We start from the raw sequence: 21374 nt of genomic DNA, 5'->3' as shown, positions 1-21374 counted from the left end.
TAGTCCTTTAGCAACGACAGAGAACCCTAAAATTATTTTCTGATAGAAATCTTGGCATTGTTAACAGATAACCCTCCTTTTTTAAACATTTCTTTACACTAAAACCTATGGTTTTGTTGGATGTTTGAGTTTTCACAGAAACATGTCAATCTTACTTGCCTAACCAATTATCAGAGCACATTACTCTGTAACATGGTGTAAACTCAATATATAATATTATTCTCACAATTTGAGCGTTTAATAAGACCTAAAGGGGCTGGCAGTGGCATATATAAGCTTCCAACTGCGGTGCCAGCATTCCATATTGATGCCAGTTTGAGTCCCAGCTGCTCTTCTTCCCATCCAGCTCTCTGGCTAATGGCCTGGGAAAGCAATGCAAGATGGCCCAAGTGCTTGGGCACTTGCACCCACATGGGAGACTCAAAGAAGCTCATGGCTCCTGGCTTCAGATTGGCCTAGCTCCAGCCCTTGTGGCCATCTGGGGAGTAAACCAGTGGATGGAAGACCTTTCTGTCTCTCTCCCTCTCTCTCTGTCTGTAACTCTACATCTCAAATACATAAATAAAATATTTTAATAGAAAAGAGCTAAAATAATATTTTTGTAAAACAATTGAAATACAAATGGAAGAATGCTATATGATTGCAATTAGTCTTATTTAACTCTCATGACATTTATTGAAAATTGTTCCATTTTAAAAACATAAAATGTTAAGTACCTTCTGTCATGACACACAATTGCAATAGCAAGAAATATTTATGAAAGACTTAATTACGGCAGCAATGCATTCAATATGCAAGATCCTCTTACATCCTCAGAATATGGTCAGAAAGCTCCGTAGTTAAATTGCATTATTTAAAATCTCCAAGTAACAGAATTTATTCAATTGGGCTTCTATGGGCTGAGTTTACAGGTTTTGTCTCTATGCTAAAAAGAAACTACTTTAAGCCCACTTTTCACTACAATATGTAGTGTCAACTTATCCTATAGTCTTAATATCAAGTGGATTCTTGCTACTTGAGGGCACTTCAAAAAGTTTATGGAGAAGCAGGCATTTGGCCCAGAAGTTAAAGATGCATGTATTCCACATTAGGCTGCCTGGGTTCTGGCTCCTGAGTCGAGCTTTCTGGTAATGCAGATCCTTGGGGACAGTAGTGATGGAGTAGCTCCCATCTTCAGCCATGGAAAACATACACCCCCAATGGCCAAGGCTGGACACAAAGCTGGGAGCCAGGAACTCAATCCAAGTCTCAGCAGGGGTGGTCATTAGCACTCACTTGAGCCATTCCCTCTGATTCCCGTAACAGAAAGCTGGAATCAGGAGAAGAGCAAGGCACTGAACCCTGACATGCGACATAGGCAGGATAAACAGCATCTTAACAGCTGGGGTAAATGCCTTTCCCAGAGCAAAAAAAATTCTTCCATCTAGGTTTGGTGCTTTCAAAATATGCATTTCACATGAACATTTGAAGATCCTTTATACATACCGTGAATCCGATAAGTGTTCCTATATCCCTCCTTGTACCACAACGCTTGGGGCCAAACATGCATTTACATTTAGTCATAGTTATACCACTATCTTCATTTTTATCCCACATATATATTTCTTTTAGCGATATTACCTTATTTACTCTAGTTTTATTTTATCCTATAGTTCATGTATTTTTATGAGTCTCCAAAATTCCATTCTGGAAGGCATAGCACCAAAAATTTTGGTATCTTTTAGCTTTGGATTGCCAGCATGAAATTTTCACCATATACATGATAAATGATCTTACCACAGTTCATATAGTAAATTATTTTACAAACTGATATATGATAGCTGGCATATACATGAAGGTATATACTACCAGAACACAGTTATCAGTACAAAGTAGCACTTCCATTAAGTGATAAAATTTTAACATTAAAATCATATTCACTTAAAATTTTGTATGCTGTTTACTTAGCTCTAAAGCGTAACTGAAGGACCAGCATTGTCGCAAAGTGGATAAAGCCATTGCCTATGAAGCCATGATCCCATATGAGCACTAGTTTGTGTCCCAGCTGCTCCATTTCTAATCCAGCTCCTTTCTAATGGCCTAGGAAAAGCAGCAGAAGATGGCCCAAGTACTTGGTCCATGCACCCATGTGGAAGACCTAAATGAAGCTCCTGGATCCTAGCTTCAGATCCTAGCCCACGCCATTGCTGCAATCTGGGGAGTGAAGCAATGGATGGAAGAGATCTTTCTCCTTCTAATTCTTTCAAATAAATAAATCTTAAAATAAATAAGTAAAGAAAGCAAGACTGAATATACAAAGTGAAATAAAATGCAGATCCTTAGGGCCAGCGTTGTGGCACAGTAGATTAAGCCTCCATCTGCGGCACCAGTTCAAGTCCCAGCTGCTCCACTTCCGATCCAGCTCCTTGCAAATGTGATTGGGAAAGCAGTGGAAGATGGCCCAAGTGCTTGGGCCCCTACATCAACATGGGAGACCCAGAGGAAGCTCCTGGCTCTTTGGTTTTGGCATGGCCCAGCCCTGTCTATTATGGCCCTTTAGGGAATGAGCCAGCAGATAGAAGATCTCTCTATATATTTCTCCCTCTCTCTGTAACTCTGCCTCTCAGATCAATAAATTAAGCTTTAAAAAAAAAATTCAGATGCTCTTTCTCTTTCTCCCCCCCCCCAACAAAACTGTTTTAGTCAGCAACATGCTATTATACCACCCAGAATAAATCAACTATGATGATTTTATGAACTTACTGAAGTAAATCACTACGTAAATAACCCTGATAGTTAGTGCGCATGAATATTCTTTTTCTCCCAGATTTTATACTGTGCTATCCAAAACATTCTTTAAGTTTTATAGCTCTTATTTATTGGCTTAAATACAATTTCAAATACTAGTTTTGCTTATCTAAAGGTTATATATAGGGGCCAGAGCTGTGGCACAGAAGGTTAATCTTTCATCTGAGGCACCAGCATCCCACATGGGCACCAGTTCCAGTCCCAGCTGCCCCTCTTCCAGACCAGCTCTCTGCTATGGCCTGGGAAAGCAGTAGAAGATGGTCCAAGTCCTTGGGCTCCTGCCCAAGGAAGAAGCACCTAGCTCCTGGCTTTGGATCAGCTCAGCTCTGGCCGTTGTGACCATTTGGGGAGTGAACCAACAGAAGGAAGACCTTTCTCTCTATCTCTCCCTCTCACTGTCTGTAACTCTAACTCTCAAATAAAATAAATAAAATCTTTAAAAATAAATAAAACATATATATTTATATGAATTGAATATGATTGAATAGGTGGACACAAAAGAATTTTAAAGGAAGATAAAATTATGGTAATAAACAAAGGTAAAAGGCAATAATCATGTAGTCTAACTGTATTTGAAATTACTTTTAGTAAAGTCAGAGTTAGCTATATTTATATTTCATAATCCTGCAACAAAAGATGGGCAAAAAGCTTTTACCAACATTGCCACAAAACAAGTAAAAGCCAACAACCATATAACTAAAAGGTATCAATAAAGAAAAGATTGAATAAATCAGAGAGACTTTTGCAGTGAGAGTGGAAATTCAATTATTCACCAAAGGAGAAAAAAGATCCCAGAACATACATGCTCACTGGAAATCCATATATTAAAAGAGAAGATCCCTGTATAACCATAGTTATAATTTTCTATGTAACATACAATGCAAACATTTACACATCTTCACTAAATTATAAAATATAAAGCAGGAAAGGAAGAAAAAAACACAACTGATTATAATCAAGATAGATAAATCATGAAGAAACATTAACAGATATTTCTATCATGATTAACTGGGCTATGCAACTTAAAAAACTTCACAAGCTTTGGGTGTTCCTATTAATGTACATCCTGAAATAACACCTGAATAAATCATCTTCTAATTCTCCAACTTAGTGGTTTTCAACAAATGAGACTACCTTAGAGCATATATCAGAAATATTGTATACTCAGTATTTCTATCTGTGGCGGTTACCTGAGGTCTTTCTAAAGTGAATATAAAACACAAACTGTCTTTGAATTTCTGAGAATGAACATCTTGTAATTAAATTCAATGAAACTACTGATAATAGGTGTTCCCCTGCCCCCAAAGATCTCTGTATGACAGATTTCTCAGATTATCAAGATTATGTAATACTATCATTTACTACAAGTAGAACACACTCAGAGAATTTAAAACATTTACTTTAAACACATATAACAAAAAAAGCAGAAAAATACACTTGCAAATTTATATCTTTCCATCTAAGTCTTTAAAGATGTAGTAAACTTACATCTTTCAGGAGCTTGGTCAATATGTTCTGGACAAAGAAGGAAGAAATGACTGAAATCCTGAAAGGTGCCAGCTCCTGCAGCACATGGATAATGGTATATCTGGGTACACTTCTCTTCACAGCATTTGATAGTGGCTCCAAGATGCTTGCAAAATGCACATCGCTGAAAGAGGGAAAGGTATTGAAATCTCTTTACCAAACCTTGAAAAGCAAGAGTCAAATATAAGGACATTAAGGTACAAGAAAACTTCATACATTACTAGTAAGATAATCTGAACCCACAAAATAGCAAATGAAGGATCAGTTAAAAATAATAAAACCTAAGGTACTCACTCTGACCTTGGTCCTTCCATTAAGTCAGCATTTCATTTTTTTTTTTTCATATGTGCTTAGTCAAATACACACAACTACAGATTTTAAGGTGTGGGATTCTAAAGGCAAATTCTAGTTAAGGTTTATTTTACCAGTTTTTATACCCCACCAAAACAAGTAGGTGGCATTATTTGTATCCTGATTAAAAATCAATATGAGGGGGCTGGCACTGTGGCATAGTGGGTAAAGCTGCCACCTGCAGAGCTGGCATCCTATATGGATGCCAGTGTGAAACCTGGCTGCTCCACTTCTGATCCAGCTCTCTGCTATGGCCTGGGAGAGCAGTGGAAGGTGGCCCAAGTCCTTGGGCCCCTGCACCCGCGTGAAGAAACTCCTGGCTCCTGGCTTCGGACTGGCACAGCTCCAGCTGTTGAGGCCAACTGGGGAGTGAACCAGTGGATGGAAGAACCCCACCCCCACCCCATTGCCTCTCCTTCTCTGTGTGTAACTCTTTCAAATAAATCAATAAATATATTTAGAAAAAAAAAAAACAACAACATATTTTCACACAGAAATTAGTTTCAAATTTATTTACAAAAGTTGGGAATCTGAAGAAAAGCCATCTGGGCACTGCTTCACAGCACTTCAGCCCGGCTCCACCTGGGTGTGTGTGTGTGTGTGTGTGTGTGCGCAAAGAAATACGCCCAACATAGAGGAAATCTAAGACAAATGAATGCAAAAGAAGTCAATGTAGATTATTAAAATGTTATATATACTTATTCGCCATTTCTTAGAATGATTAATGAACTTTTCCTCATCCTCCCAAGCCTATTTGGGCACCATTTTCCTTGTAGATGCTCTGCTGTGTGGTCATACACTATAAAGTCTTTTTCTGCATGCAACAACTATGTGTGCATCTTTTTTAAAAGAATTCTTTATTTAAAAGAAGAGTGACAGAGAGGGGGAGGAGGAGAGACAGTAAGGAAAAGCAAGAACATGTCCATCTATGAGGTCACTCTCCAATAGACTGCTAACATTAATTTGAATATCTTCATTTATTAATACAATGATTCTACATTCTGCTAATCAATCAGGGAATACTAGAGTTGTTGAACTATTATTTCCTATATTTAATTTGTATATTTACATAAGATACCACATACTAGGAAACTCATTAACCTTATCATCAGTACACTGTACTGAGAAAAATATAAGAAAATGACACTAATTCTATGTTCCACACATTTTAAGTACAAACTATCTAGTTAACTTATAAATACGAGTTATATTTGTGACATTTATATTTCATATAATGTTCACAAGTCCACAGGCTAATACAAATTTCAGTTCCACTTTTGTATTCAGGGGTGTTACTGCATTAAAGATGGTAAATAAAAAAATAAAGTTTTTCCCTTCATTGATAAAGTATAATAATCATCTTTTTCAAAATGGATTGTATGTTCATACTACAACTTCACAAGGTATCTAAATATGTTTAGCATGTTATCAGAACCTAGAATTAACCATAACAATAATACCTCAGTGATCAGTCTCCTGCTGCAAAGGCTAAGAAAATGTCAAAGGAAGAAAGTACAACCAATCCACTGAAAAATTTTCATAGTAACTCATCAATGTAACAAAAGTAATCCTGCTTAAACTAAGACCTCGAATCTCTTATTTTGAAACCATGAGTCAAACTAGAATCTTTCTACACTAAAAATATCTTTGGCAAATAAAATGAATTTTATATAAGTTTTATATATGGAAAAGTAAATTGATTCATTTCCCAATACCTATGTTACTCTGAAAACACCAATATGATCTCCTAATCACACCTACAATGAAAAACATTACATGACATTAGCTAAACTACTATGGAAACTGCTGGGTATATTCAACATGCTAATTTTCAATATCATATGAAGATATCAAGGAATAATAGAAAGGCAGTAAAACATTAACTGTGTTTAAGTGAGCCTTCAATCAAATAGCTAATCAGTTAAAATCAAATAGCTAATAAAGGACATTTGGCACTGAAGGAAAACATATGCTATATACATAGGCTGCAATGCATTGTCCTAAACCAAATAAAAATTATTTGTCTAACTACAGAAAGTATCAAAGAATGAATTTCCACAGGGAACATGTGTAACATGAGCATGCTCATCTAACAGACATCAGAAATCCAAACTCGTAAACTAAAGAACAACTGCAAAACTAATTGACATTTGGGGAGGGGCAGATAAGTTAAACAGCTTTGTTTCAATAAATATTTCAAACTCCTGGTTAGCATTCATTCTTTTCTACTTCTTTTAATCAATGAGGAAAACAAAAGAGAAGAAGAAGGAGGGAGTATTGTTTTCATCTTCCAACATTAATCCTAACCCTAAACTTAAACAGAAACAACTGAGAGCTCAAGGACCAACTGTAAGAAAGGGGCCGAGGAAATTTCAAAACTTTTATTTAATTATACTGAGGTAGAGAAGACTTTCTCAAAATAAATGTATAAAACTAAAGCCAACAAAATTTCAGAGATTAAAGTTGCATTATGAAACAACAACTTTCAAAACATGCAGAATATAATTAATATATACACTTTATACACACATACACATATACTTTCTCAGGTATATGTATGTGTAAATAACACACAGTCACACATACAAGTCAAAAATAAAAAACTAAGAAGGGAAAAAAAATTTCAGACAAATGCTACCCAAGAAATACAAGTGCAGCAATATAGCTATATAGATTGCAAGGAAAACTTATTCAATAAATAGCAATTAACAGGTGAAAAACTAATAATAAGGTTAATTTCTTCAATAGAAGAAATAGTCATTAAAGTATATATACCTGGGGATGCCGCCTGCATCCCCTACGGGTGCCAGTTCACATCCCAATTGCTCCACTTCCAATCCAACTTTCTGCTATGGCCTGCGAAGGCAGCAGAGGATGGCCCAAGTGGTTGGGCCTCTACACCCCTGTGGGGGAACCAAAAGAAGCTCCAGGATCATGGCTTCAGATCAGCCCAGCTCCAGCCATTACAGCCTTTCAAATAAATAAATAAATCTTTTGGGGGCCAGTGCTGTAGCATAATGGGTAAAGCCGCCGCCTGCAGTGCTGGCATTCTATATGGGAGGCCTGGCTGCTGCACTTCTGATCCAGCTCTCTGATTTGACCTGGGAAAGCAGCAGAAGATGGCCCAAGTCCTTGGGCCCCTGCACCTACGTGGGAGACCTGGATGAAGATCCTGGCTCCTGGCTTTGGATCAGCACATCTCCGGCTGTTGCGGCCAACTGTGGAGTGAACCAGTGGTTGGAAGACCTCTCTCTCTCTGCCTCTTTCTCTGTGTAACTCTGACTGACTTTCAAATAAATAAATAAATAAATAAATCTTTAAAAAAAATCCTTTTAAAAATAAAGTGGTTGTACTTCAAAAAACATCTTTGATATATATAAAGTAAAGCTGAGTAAAAATACAAGCATGGATTAACATGAATTTCAATTCAAGAAATAAAGATTTAGTGGCCGGCGCCGTGGCTCAATAGGTTAATCATCTGCCTTGCGGCGCTGGCACACTGGGTTCTAGTCCCGGTCGGGGCGCCGGATTCTGTCCTGGTTGCCCCTCTTCCAGGCCAGCTCTCTGCTATGGCCCAGGAGTACAGTAGAGGATGGCCCAAGTCCTTGGGCCCTGCACCCTATGGGAGACCAGGAGAAGCACCTGGCTCCTGGCTTCGGATCAGCGCGGTGCCAGCTGTAGCGCGCCAGCCGCGGCAGCCATTGGAGGGTGAACCAACGGCAAAGGAAGACCTTTCTGTCTGTCTCTCTCTCTCTCACTGTCCACTCTGCCTGTCAAAAATAGAAAAAAAAATAAAATAAAAAAAAGAAATAAAGATTTAAAAACTTGAAGTAATAAATCTTTTGATGACTAATTTTTTTGTTGTTGTTGTTCACTTTAAACACACATTTCTGATTAAAACATTTGCTAAAAAATATTTGTACAGCAAAATGGAGACTTCTAGGAGTAGAATTTTTCTTCTTCCAATATTTTTCCTTTCTGATACATATACCTCACTGCTATTACAGCCATCTTTCTAAAGGAAATCCTGATACATTCTAGATCAGATGAAAACTCAATATGGCACTTATGACAGGCAGAATTCTAAAATGTTTCCATACTACCAACCCCTCAAGCTTTCTCAACTAATCCAGTGACTGGGAATATGATGAAATATTATGTCAGATGTTATGCTGGGTCACATGGCAAAGAAATTTTGCAGAAGCAATTAAGATACCCAATCAATTGACTTACAATCAAATGGGATTTGCCTTAATCACACAATCCCTTCAAAACAGAGCATTTTTTTATTACTACTAGTAAAAGGAAAACTCAAAGAAACTCCCAGCAAGTGAAAAATTCAATACAGTGTCGCTGTATTGGGGAAAAAAATGAAGCCAAAAGCAAGAACCAGAGAGCTGAGAGCAACCCAGGTCATGACCAGTGAGAAAGCAGGAACCTAATCCATACAACTGCATAGAGCTAAATCTCTCCACATCTGATGGGCTCAGAAGTGAATCTGGAAAGGGTGGCAGGGTAGATGCACATACTTGAGCTGGAATTTCTGCCACTCCGCTTTCCCAAGATGCACCTGGGACCAGGAAGGAGGAGATTCCATGATAGCCATGTGAAAGTTAAACTTCAAGCAGAGGCTCCAAGGAAATCCCATGCTTAGAGATGCTTATTTCCTCTCTGACTGCCTCTTCTCAAAGGAGGTCAATTCTCTGACCCACTCATGGCAGGTATCACAGTGTGGGTGGCCCACTCACTAGAGAATATATGTTCACTCTCTCTCTCTCTCTCTCTTTTAAATAAACCCTGCCCTCTCTTATGCTCTGTACTCATGCCTCTGTTTTTAATTCTTACCTCTGTGGGGGCAAGAAGTTGGAATAAAGTTTAAAATACATGAGATTTCAACAGACGCATCTCTTGAAACACAATGATTTGAATTTTGTGAGGCCTTAGACAGAGAGCACAGTTGAGCCTGAGCAGACTTTCGACCAAACAGAGAAAAAAAGCTTTAAGGTTTATGTTAATTTGTTAAACAAAAGATAACAAATAGAACATTTCAGGCCTCTCCAATGCTTTGGTCTCTGCCAAATCATTATTACATTCTTAAGAATCTGTTTTTTAAAATCATACTTACATTTCACAATGTGTTAACACTATGAAGTGAAAAGAATAAGTATTTTAAAGTACTGCTTAGAAATAGGGGAGCAATCCTCAGAGAGATTTTCCTAAGACATCATTGGCGAGACAAGCATTCTCTTGCCCTCTATCAGCTCAGCTCTGGCTGCTTTGGTCATTTCAGAAGTGAACAGTGAATGGAAGACCACTCTCTCTGGTTCCCTCTCTCTATATATAACCGTCTTTCAAATAAATAAAATAAGTCTTTTAAAAAAAAAAAGACAATGTTCATTTTCATGAATTTTCTGAAGCCACTTCCTATAACTCTAATGACCAAACTAATTGTGTTTTCTACCAATCTAATAAACAGAAGTGATAACACACTCACAACACTGCTACTAAGATTAACAAAATAATCATCACAGCAGTATTATCGGTAAAAACATTAATACCATAAATTAACAAGATTGTTACAGCTTAGTTATGTATGATGGGCACTGACATATAACAAGCAACTCAAATATCCATTATATCAGTAGCAGATGCAAAGGATGATAGCAAAAAGCAATGATAGCATTAAATTTCATTCTTATCTACTAAGTCTGAATACTTAATACTGTGCAGTTACGGGTTACTTTTAAGCTGAAGCTTGCATTGTGGCACAGCTGGTTATGCTACAGCCTGAGATGCCAACACACCATATGAACACTGGTGAAAGTCCCAGCTGTACCAGTTAATCTTTTTTTTTTTTTTTTAAGATTTTATCTATTTATTTGAGAGGTAGAGTTACAGAGAGTGAGAGGAAGAGACAGAGAGAAAGGTCGTCCTTCCGTTGGTTCACTCCCCAAATGGCTGCAACAGCTGGAGCTGCGCCAATCAGAAGCCAGGAGCCAGGAGCTTCCTCCGGGTCTCCCATGTGAGTGCAGGGGCCCAAGGACTTGCGCCATCCTCCACCGCTTTCCTAGGCCATAGCAGAGAGCTGGATTGGAACAGGAGCAGCCAGGACTAGAATCAGCACCCACATGGGATGCCATTGCCGCAGGCAGAGGATTAATCCACTGTGCCAAGGCACCGGCCCCTGTACCAGTTAATCTTACATTCACTGGGTCACTCCCCAAATGACTGCAATAGTCAGGGCTGGGCCAGATAAGCCATGAGCCAAGAGCTTCTTTCAGGTCTCCTACGTGGGTGGCAGAGGCCCAACGACTTGAACCATCTTTCACTGCTTTCCCAAGTACATTAGCAGGGAGCTGGATGGGAACTGCAGCAGCTGGGATATAACCCAGCACCCATTTAGTATACCTGCTCGCAACAGGAAAGGTCCCTAATCCACTTCCAATCCAGCTCCCTGCTTATGGGCCTGAAAAGTTAGTAGAAGATGGCCCAAAGACTTGGGCCCCTGCCTCCCATGTGGAAAACCCGGATGAAGTTCCAGACTCCTGGCTTCAGTCTGGCCCAGCCTCAACCATTGTGGCCATTTGAAGAATGAACCAGAGAATGGAAGGTCAATCTCTCTCTCTCTCTCTCCCCACCTCTCTGTGTATAACTCTGCCTTTCAAGTAAATAAATTTTTTTAAAAAAATAAATTGATGAAGCTATGCAAGGTTGATTAATTGGGGTTAAACGAGGATGTGTGGTTATGTCTTGGGTAGGACATTTTAAACTCTTCAAGTAACATTGCTGATAAAATAAAAATGTGTCACAAACTAGGCAAAAATGTATCTCTTAATAAATAAATTACTTCTAACAAGAAAATATAAAGGACTCTTACAACTCAGTAAGATGACGACAGCAAAATTAAACAAGGAAGGGGGAGTAAGAATAAAATATTTGAACAAAATCTTCACCAAAGATTTACAAATGGTAAATAAATGGGGCCAGCATTGTCCCATAGCTAGGTAAGCTTCCACTTGTGATATCAGCATCCTATATGGGTGCTGGTTCGATTCCCAGTTGCACCACTTCCAATCAAGTTCCCTGCTAGTGTGCCTAGGAAAGCAGTAGAAGATGGCAAAAGTCGTTGGACCCCTGCACTCATGGGGGAGACCTGGATGAAGCTCTTGGCTCCTGGCTTCAGATTGGCCCATTTCCAGCCACTGTGGCCATTTGGGGAGTGAACCAGTGGATAGAAGGTATCTCTGCCCCAGCTTCTCTCTCTTTAACTCTGCCTTTCATAAATACATACATAAATATTAAAAAAAAAACCTCATGCAGAAAAGTAAATTTGTTTATTAAGTGATAGTACAGTGGTTAACATCAGCTTTCCTAAAGATAAAATTCATCAAATATGAATAAAGTAGAAAAGCAAAACACTTGAAGTCACCTGTGAATAATCAAACAAAGGGAGGACTAGGAAGACAACTGACTTTCAGTGGAATATAACTAAGATTTATACTGAACAAATTTTAAGCTAAGGACACTTTCTAACATGCATGAAAGCAGAAAGTAGTATTAGATCTCAAAAAAGCAAAAAGACTAAATCTGACTGGTACCAGAAAAAATATTAAGTCCAAGAGTGGTAGGAAAGGATGGACTTGATGGGATCCTAGGAAAGAGGGAGCCACAGTTTTAAAGAATAAAAATTTGAATAACCCCTAAATTAATGTTACACCCCAAAATGTACATGCACAGATGAAATCTATGTAGGTCAAGAGAAAGCAACAACAGGACTGCTAGGAGAGCTAAACAGAGACTGCATGTGCTGCCAACAGCTAGAAACATAATTAAGTTAGGAACGTATATCCAGCCATAATAATGCCTCCCAGAACAAAATGAGACGTTGAAAATAAAAAAAATAGAATGCTCTATCTACAACCTATTATCTAAAATGTTGACCGTACAACAAAAAATATTAGACTTGTCCAAAAAAAAAAAAAAAAAACACAGAAAAATGGAACCTACAACAAAAAGAAAAAATATTCCATAGAAAATGACAAGATGAACAAAGAATTTAAAGCAGCTATTGAACACATGTTCAAATACAGGCCGAGCTGGTCACAACCAGATGTAGAATAATAAAAAAGATCTAAAAATTGTAAAATACAATCTAATGGAAGTCTATAACTGAAAGGTATAGTAATTTAAATGTAAATTTCAACGAATGAGCTTAATAAGAGCCTTAACATGAAAAAAGAAATGGTCATCTTAAAAATATATGAATAGAGTACCTATTCTGAGGAACATAAAGTAAAAATGTGCAAAAACAAAGATATAATGCCTCAGGATCTGTGGAACACTATCAAATATATAAACATGCATGTAATTAGAGTTACACAGGAATAGGAGAGGGAAATGTGATAGAAAAAAATACAGGTCAAACTTTTCACAAATTTGGTGAAAAATATCAACTTACAGTTCCAAGGAGCTCAGCAAACCCCAAGCAGGATGAATACAAAGAAAACCACACCTAGGCACATCATAGACTGCTGAAAACCAAAGATAAAGAAAAAATCCTGAAAGCAGCCAGAGGATATTAAAACATTACATACAAGGGAATAACAACACTATTGACATCTGATTTCTCATCAGAAATAATACAGGACAGGAAACAAGTCAAGAGCTTCCAATGCTGAAAGAAGCCAAATATCAACTCAGAACTTTATATTCAGAAGGAAAAAAGAGTCAAAAAAAAAAAAAAAGGAATGCAGAGTTCCCCTTCCAGACTAGGCTGAAGAGACGGATTTTTCTATGAAGTACAGCTGCAAGACCTCGGGCACGATACATAAGACAAACAAAAGAAGACGAGAAAGAGATAGAAACGAAACACACACAGAATACAGATCATTTAAGACCTCAGTTCCCAAGGAACGAAAAGAGCAGTCTTTCTAACTCATTTATATAAGAAGCAGGAGCAAAGAAGCTTAAAACTCCAGAAATACCAAGAGGCACACACATATACAAATGCCGGTAAAATGAAAATGCCTGGTATATCTTCTAGTCAAAGGAATAAAAAAGTGACAAGCTAGTAAAACAAACACACACTCACAAATGAATAAATAATAACCAACCGATGTGAGCCAAACACCACAGAAAAATCCTAATCCGATATACCCACGGCAAAGTTTAAAAGGAGAACCTGGAATACATTATTCACCCTGGTGCCTAGAAAGTGTGGTAAGACAGAAGACCAGGTGGGAGCCAGGATACTGACACTCACTTGGGAGGTAAAAGGATACCTAGTTCCAGTGCCACAATATAGCAAAATCAGAGGATCCTGAAATTCAGCATTGATCTAGTGATTAGGTAGTATCCTTTCCCCTCTCAAGAGAAGACATCTACTGAAGAACCAGAACTTAAACTACTACCCATCAGCAAAGTACTGAGAAACAACTCAGCTAACAGCAGACTACTCATCTGAAGGAAGACATCCAAAAAAGTGGCAAATTTATCAGGTCCTAAGAGAACTGTCAACATAGAATTCTATAACCATCAAAGATATCCTTTCCTTTAGAATTTAAAAGAAAATCAAGAAACTGTCAAATGAGAACTAAAATTAGTCATGAGGCAATAACACACTAAAAGAATGATGAGAAAAATTCTTGAACCAGAAAGAAAAATGACATAGGTGGTAGAAATTCAAGTGCCTGAGCCATCATCACCAGCTGCCTTCAAGGGAATACAATGGCACAAAGCTAAGAACTGAACACAGGTACTCTGATGTAGAACATGAGTATCTTAACTGCAAACCAAAGGCGCACCACCCCAACTTATCTTTTAGTTCTACTTCTTCACAAACTTTTTGAAGTACCCAAGTATCCTTCTATGTAATGAACCGGAGCCTGTTGTATCTTTCAAATAGGTTTTCAACATGCAAAAGGGGCTACTCTCCTTCATTTTCCCCTATTTTTCTAGCTATTTTTAATTCCTTTTTGCTAATAAAATTCAAGATCATTTTTATCTTCTACCAATAACTACACTGTTTTACAATTGCTCCATTCTTTTATTAAATATGAAATATATCACATAGAAGAGTGCATTTATACAATTTAAAGAACTATAAAGAGAACATCTGGATAGGTTAAAAAATCTTGGTATACCCTAGAGTAGCTCTTCATATGACTATTGTTAGTATACGCCCTGCTTTCCATATGTAACCTCTATAGATAGTGTAGTGGCAATTAATCTCTTGCTTTTCTTTGTACACGAGTACTTCTAAAAGCTCATGGAAAATGCATACCGTAAAAAACTTATGCATGAATTTCAAAATGTTTGCATCAAAATAAGGGTATCCTTTATGTGTCCTCATATTTCTTACTAGCTACATATATATATCTCCAAGCAAAATTATTGTGTCTTACCTGTTTTAAATTGCACTTAGGGGCCATCGTGGTGGCGTAGTACCACCTCTGACACTGGCATCCTATTTGGGTGCAGGTTAAAGTCCCAGCTGTTCTACTTCTAATCCAGCTCCCTACTAATGGCCAGAGAAAAGCAGAGGAAAATAGCCCAAGTCTTTGGGCCCCTGCCACCTATGCGGGAGAATGGATAAAGCTCCAGGCTCCTGGCTTCCGCCTGGTCCAATGCTGATCAGGGACATCAGGGGAGAAGATCTCTTTATATTGTTCCCTCCCTCTCTATGACTCTTTCAAAATAAATAAAATAAATCTTTATAAATAAATAAATTGAATTTAGATAAAAGCATGCTTTCTAAATTCTTCTGGAATTTAGCTTCTATAACTCCATCTACATTTCTGGGTTTTTAACCACTTGATTTCTGTGGCTGTAGGGCAATCATTTTTATTTCTATATAGAATGCCTTTGAATGAATATTTATTATTTATAAACTTGCACTGCTTCCAATTTGCAACTATCATTAAACAAAAAAACTGCAGCAATACTTATTCCCAACATACACCTCATATTTTTAAATATTTAAATATCTAAATAAATATTTTCTACAGAGAAGTTCTCAAAGAGTGGTCCATAAACACCGAGGGAAGCAGGGAATGGAACCTCTTTGAAAGTATCCATGAAGCCAAAATTATTTTGAAAATTTGTTATTTGCCATTTATATCACATTCGTATTTGCACACAGTCCAAAAGCTATGGTGGGCAAGACTGCTGGTACTAGTCTAAGAATCAAGGTAGTGGCAAAAAAAAAAAAAAAAATCATACTAGAAGTTAATACATTCTCAACCGACTCTATACTTGAAGTAAAAATAATATGAGTTTCATTGAGAATACCATTGATGAAGCAGAACAAATTATTAATTTTTTTTTTGACAGAGTGGACAGTGAGAGAAAGAGACAGAGAGAAAGGTCTTCCTTTGCCGTTGGTTCACCCCCCAATGGCCGGCACACCGCGCACACACCGCACACACTGTGGCCGGCACACCGCGCTGATCAGGAGCCTGGTGCCAGGTGCTTCTCCTGGTCTCCCATGCGGGTGCAGGGCCCAAGGACTTGGGCCATCCTCCACTGCACTCCTGGGCCACAGAAGGGAGCTGGACTGAAAGAGGAGCAACCGGGACAGAATCTAACGCCCCGATCGGGACTAGAACCCGGGGTGCCAGCGCCGCAGGCAGAGGATTAGCCTAGTGAGCCGCAGCGCCGACCATGAATAAAGTTTTGATAATGCATTAGTACATATCTTTTCAATGTTTGTGTAAAAAAATGGAAAATAAAAAATAAAATGATTCTGCTGCACCAAATATGGAAGTTTTCTTGAGGAAAGGCACTTCTGAGATTTTCTGATTTTAAGCTGAGATAACTGATTTTTTCATGGACTATCATTCTTACACGGAAGAACAGATGAACACTGATTATTCAGACTACATCATCTCACAGACACTCTTTAATAATAAATAAAGTAGACCTATCACTCCAAGGGAAACAGAGTATTAGTTGCTATTAATAAAGCTTAGAACACTTACACTGCCCAATATGAATGAATGACCTTGACTGCTTCCTAACACTTAAGACTTCTGATGAAATCAGAAGAATATATACCAAATGTTGAATGCTGTTATTTATGAAACTGTGTCAGTGTGTGGAATGTTGGAAATAACTCAATGAACTAGTATTTTCCAAAGATCATTTAAAAATGGACTAAAAATTACACATGGGTAAAATATCCATTGAAATTTCAAGATAATCTAATGGATCACAATGTTAAAGACAGGAATGTAGATGTCATGTAGGGCAAAACCCTTAAGAAACAACCACTTTTCAAGTTTTGCTGCATCAAACTGGCACATTCATAATTCTAAAATGGATTTTCCTTTTCCTATATAAATATATACTATGTATATTTATAAGGTGGGATTTTCTTCATTTACGTCCATGAAATTTAACATGCTTGAACAAAAAAGCAGAATTAGACATGTTTCAATTAAATTAATTAAGAGTAGTATATAAATGTGTCTTGAGACCAAACACTTTGAGAACACTAGGTTATCAAGGTATATAAGAGGGGAACCACTGAGTCATAAGATAGATGTCTTATCAACTTTACCCAAAAATTACAATCTGCTTTCCCAAGTGAATGTTCCAATTCTCACTTGCTCTCATCAGCTGAGTAAGAGAACCCAATGATACAAATCCAGGCCAACACTTAATACATTTGGATGTAATTTTTCTTGATCTAGTATGCAATACTATCTAAATGTAGTTTCAAAATTCACATTTTATATTTACTGATGGGATTGTGTACCTTTGTCATGTGTTTATTTACTAGACCTTTGTATTGTCTCTTATTAACTGCATCAGTCGGCTGCACACTTCTCTATTATCACCTTTCTATTATCTCTCTTATCTTTCTTTTTCTATTCAAATTGTGTTGTATACTCTAGAGCCTATTCCTCTTATTATCCATGTTTGCATCTGTTGCACTTTTTCCTCTCTAACGCTTGTGTTTTTGCTCTTCCGGTATGTTTAACATGTTACTTTTGTAATGTAGTTTAATTCTATATTTTCTTTTATTGTCAGGGTTTTTTGTGTCTTAAGACTGCAAACATATCACATCCTCATTTTAAATTTTTATGATGTTATGTGGAAAGACAAAGTGCCCAAAGAACCTGAGAACATTTTCTTATTGTCTTTTCTTTTTCACTGTGTTCAATACTTTGATCTTATCTTCTAGGGTATCTAGTAATAGTAATTTATTGTTGAACTTTGTTTCTGAAAATTTGCAGACATTTTGAGGCACTAGATGAGGCAATTTTCCAACAGAGATATTTTTTATTCTGATAACACTTAGGCTAGAGAAGTCATTTAAATCCAATTTGCCCATGAGCTTAATTGAAGTTTAAATATTTGTGGCGAAAAGATTTTTTGTTTTGTTTTGTTTTGTGTAGCCTTATTCAAAAGGGCAAAGGGCTAGGTAGATATTTTAAATTCTGTGGGAGAAAGATATTATACATATATTTCTTGTTTTAACAAGAGTGATATTTTGAAAAGTTCATTGGTAGGTATTGTTCAAAATACAATGATAATTGAGTACAACTTTTAGTATCATAGATCTACTAATGAAGAAAAATAAAGGAATTGAGGAGGCCATACCATTTTATTTAACTGAATTCAAGTCCATTTTTCCATATCAACGAAATGAATTATATACTCCATTTGTTCATTGTAATGTATCTGAGATTCTATATATCCATATTTAAAAATGCTTTTCATGGGGTGTGGCTGTGGCACAGCGGGTTAACGCCCTGGCCTGAAGCACAGGCATCCCTGCTGCTCCACTTCCCATCCAGCTCTCTGCTGTGGCCTGGGAAGGCAGTACTTGGGCCGCTGCACCCACATGGGAGAACCTAAAGAAGTTCCTGGCTCCTGGCTTCAGACTGGGGCAGCTCTGGCTTTTGCAGCCAACTGGGGATTGAACCATCGGATGGAACACCACTCTCTCACTCTTTGCCACTCCTCTCTCTGCATAACTCTTTCAAATAAATAAATAAATCTTTAAAAAAATGCTTTTCACACAAAGATACTGTCAAGTACTGTTATCAGTATACAGGCATGCAATCTTAATCGAGGATATGCATGTCATTACATTGCAGAATTTTTTTTTTTTTTTTTTTTTTTTTTTTTTTTTTTTTTAATTTGAAAGGCAGAATTACAGCAAGAGAAGGTGAGACAGAGAGATCTGCCATCTGCTGATTCACTCCCCAGATGGCTGCAACAGCTGGGGCTGGTCCAGGATGAAACCAGGAGCTATATCCATGTCTCCCACATGGGTACAGGGGTCCAAGCACTTGGGCCATTTTCCACTGCTAGGCCAGGCACATTAGCAGGGAGCTGGACTGGAAGTGGAGCTGCCAGGATTAGAACCAGCACCGATATGGGATACTGGCATTGCAGGTATATGCTTAACACTCTATGACACAGTGCCGGACCCAGAATAATCATTTGAAATTAAAGGATAATAGAAGCTCAACTGCAGTTAAATGAATATTGAAATATGAAAATTACCTTTGCACTTGCTATGAGGTCTTAAAACTGCTACCATAACTCTGGTTTGAACTTATTTCAGCAGTAAATTTATATGGGAATGGAGATTAGTATTTTAACACACAAAGCAGTGTGCCATAGTTGTAAACCAAACACCATTCACTGTTATACAAATGATATTACCATAGTATAAGTTTCATGTGTAAGTTATGTTTTATATTGTAATTTTAGGTTGAGTTTGTTAATAAATATTATCAAGCCTGCAGCAAAAGCTAACTTCCAAATATTTAGTGGTTGAAGGCTGTCTTCTCATTCAGAAAAATTTCAATTTACACTCTAAGCTCAAAAAATTGCAATAAAACTTTTACCACTTTTAAATCATTAAACTGCTATGCAGAAGATCAATTCCATATAGTAGCACCTAAGAGTGTACCTCACAAAAATTCATGGAATCTGATGAAGTTTACAAGACCAAATCAAATCATTACCAACATTAGTAGTTCAGAAACACATAACAGATTAAAATATCTTCTATAGGTACAAACATTTGGTGCAATGTTTGAACTGCTGCTTGGGGTATCCAGGTCCCATATCAGTGTGCCTGCTTCTCAGTCCTAGCTCTGTTCCCCAATTTCAGCTTCCCACTATGTCCATCCTAAGACTAGCAGGTGAAGTCTCAAGTAGCTGAGTTCCTGACACCCATATGAGAGATCTGGATTGAGTTCCAAGCTCCTGGCTTTGGCCTAGTCCACCTCCAGCTGTTATAAGCATATGAAGAGTAAATTAGCAGATGAGATCTTGAGCTCAATCTCTCTCTCCCTCCCTCTCCCCCTCTCTCTTTCCCTCCCTCCCTCCCTCTCCCCCTCTCTCTTTCCCTCCCTCCCTCCCTCTCCCCCTCTTCGTGCCTTACAAATACATTACATATATAAGTATGTGTAAAATGTTTAAGTTCCCTTCACTTTTAAATAAATAAATATTTTCTACAAAATGCCTGCTAATGAAGAATACAAGGAAAAATCAGTGGCTACCACAATCATCTACTAAAATCTTTTTCTGTTTTTAAACACTGTTATTTGTAACACATCTTAGCAGATTCTACTCCAGGCTATAATGATTTAGTGTGTTCTTTTTAATTTCTTATAGTTGTTTCACAAAGACAATTCCTAAAGATTAACCTTCAATCACGGCAAATTCACCATTGCCTGGAATAACTAACGACTGAACAGAATTGTTAACATCTACTGAATACTCAAAAGCCTAGGAAAATCATCAGAAATCATAAACCTAAATAAATTACATAGCTCCCAATAAACTTAACTTTTAGAGCAACTATTCATACTGAAAGACAAATAGCTTTTTTATTTTACTTTTTTTAAAAATTCATTTATTTGTAAGGAAGAGTTACAGAAAGAAGGGGACAGAGAGAGATCTTCAATCTACTCGTTCACTCCCCACATGACTGCCAACAACAGGACTGGCTGCGCAGAAGCCAGGAGCCAGGATTTTCTTCCAGGTCTCCCACATGGGTGCAGAGTCCCCAAACACTTGCACCATACTCTGCTGCCTTCCTGGGCTATGAATAGGTATGGGAAGTAGAGAGCCAGGACTTGAACCAGTACCTAAATGGGATGTCAGAGTCACAGACAGTGACTTAACATGCTATGCCCCATCACCAACCCAAAAGGCCAATAGTTTTAAAGAAATTTGTACATTTCTTTGCATGCTACAATTAAAACAATTTAATTAACTTACCACTTGCTTGTTTCTCAACTAGCAAATGAGCCATTCTGAATCTCACTTTTACTGTGGCCTCATTTTCATTTTTTACTTTTGTGAAGAAATTCTGTGCTGAGATTTTGCTTTAATTAATTTTCTCTCACTACTACATTCTTCTAAGTTGAAAGTGTTCACAGGAGCACTCTGGTAGTACTGACATACATTGTGTTTCTTAGCATAGCTATGGTGTTCCAGCATGATAAATATAATGCTTTTCCACATAATTTAATAACAACAAGATTTATTCCACTATGTCCCAAAAAAGCACTTTTCTCCTTTCAAATGGTAAACAAAAAAAGAAGAAGTAGTATACATGATGCCTGGGCAATACACATGGCACTGTGATTTCTAGAAGCTAAGCAGCAATTCAAAGACTATGAAATCTCTGCAGCAACAATTGGAATCTGTTCCTTGTACAACAAAAGTCACAGGCAATA

At 37.6% G+C, this 21374-nt stretch overlaps 1 protein-coding gene across 25 annotated transcripts in view; it reads right to left on the bottom strand.

Annotated features, from left to right (window-relative positions):
- Nucleotides 1–21374, bottom strand: part of KMT2C (lysine methyltransferase 2C) — a 422602-nt gene that overhangs the window by 141134 nt on the left and 260094 nt on the right. For 24 of the 25 annotated variants that reach the window (XM_070077275.1, XM_070077280.1, XM_070077282.1 and 21 more), the window contains one exon: nt 4276–4438. In XM_070077275.1, coding sequence (XP_069933376.1) covers nt 4276–4438 — 163 coding nt within the window. Of the gene's footprint in view, nt 1–4275; nt 4439–13123; nt 19989–21374 lie in introns of those variants that run through there. The other variant, XM_070077288.1, reaches the window with a different exon arrangement.

The sequence above is a fragment of the Oryctolagus cuniculus genome, chromosome 7, assembly GCF_964237555.1.
Source record: "Oryctolagus cuniculus chromosome 7, mOryCun1.1, whole genome shotgun sequence".
NCBI lineage: Eukaryota > Metazoa > Chordata > Mammalia > Lagomorpha > Leporidae > Oryctolagus > Oryctolagus cuniculus.
Note: the sequence above shows the minus strand (reverse complement) of the source record. Positions and strands in the feature narration are given on the sequence as shown.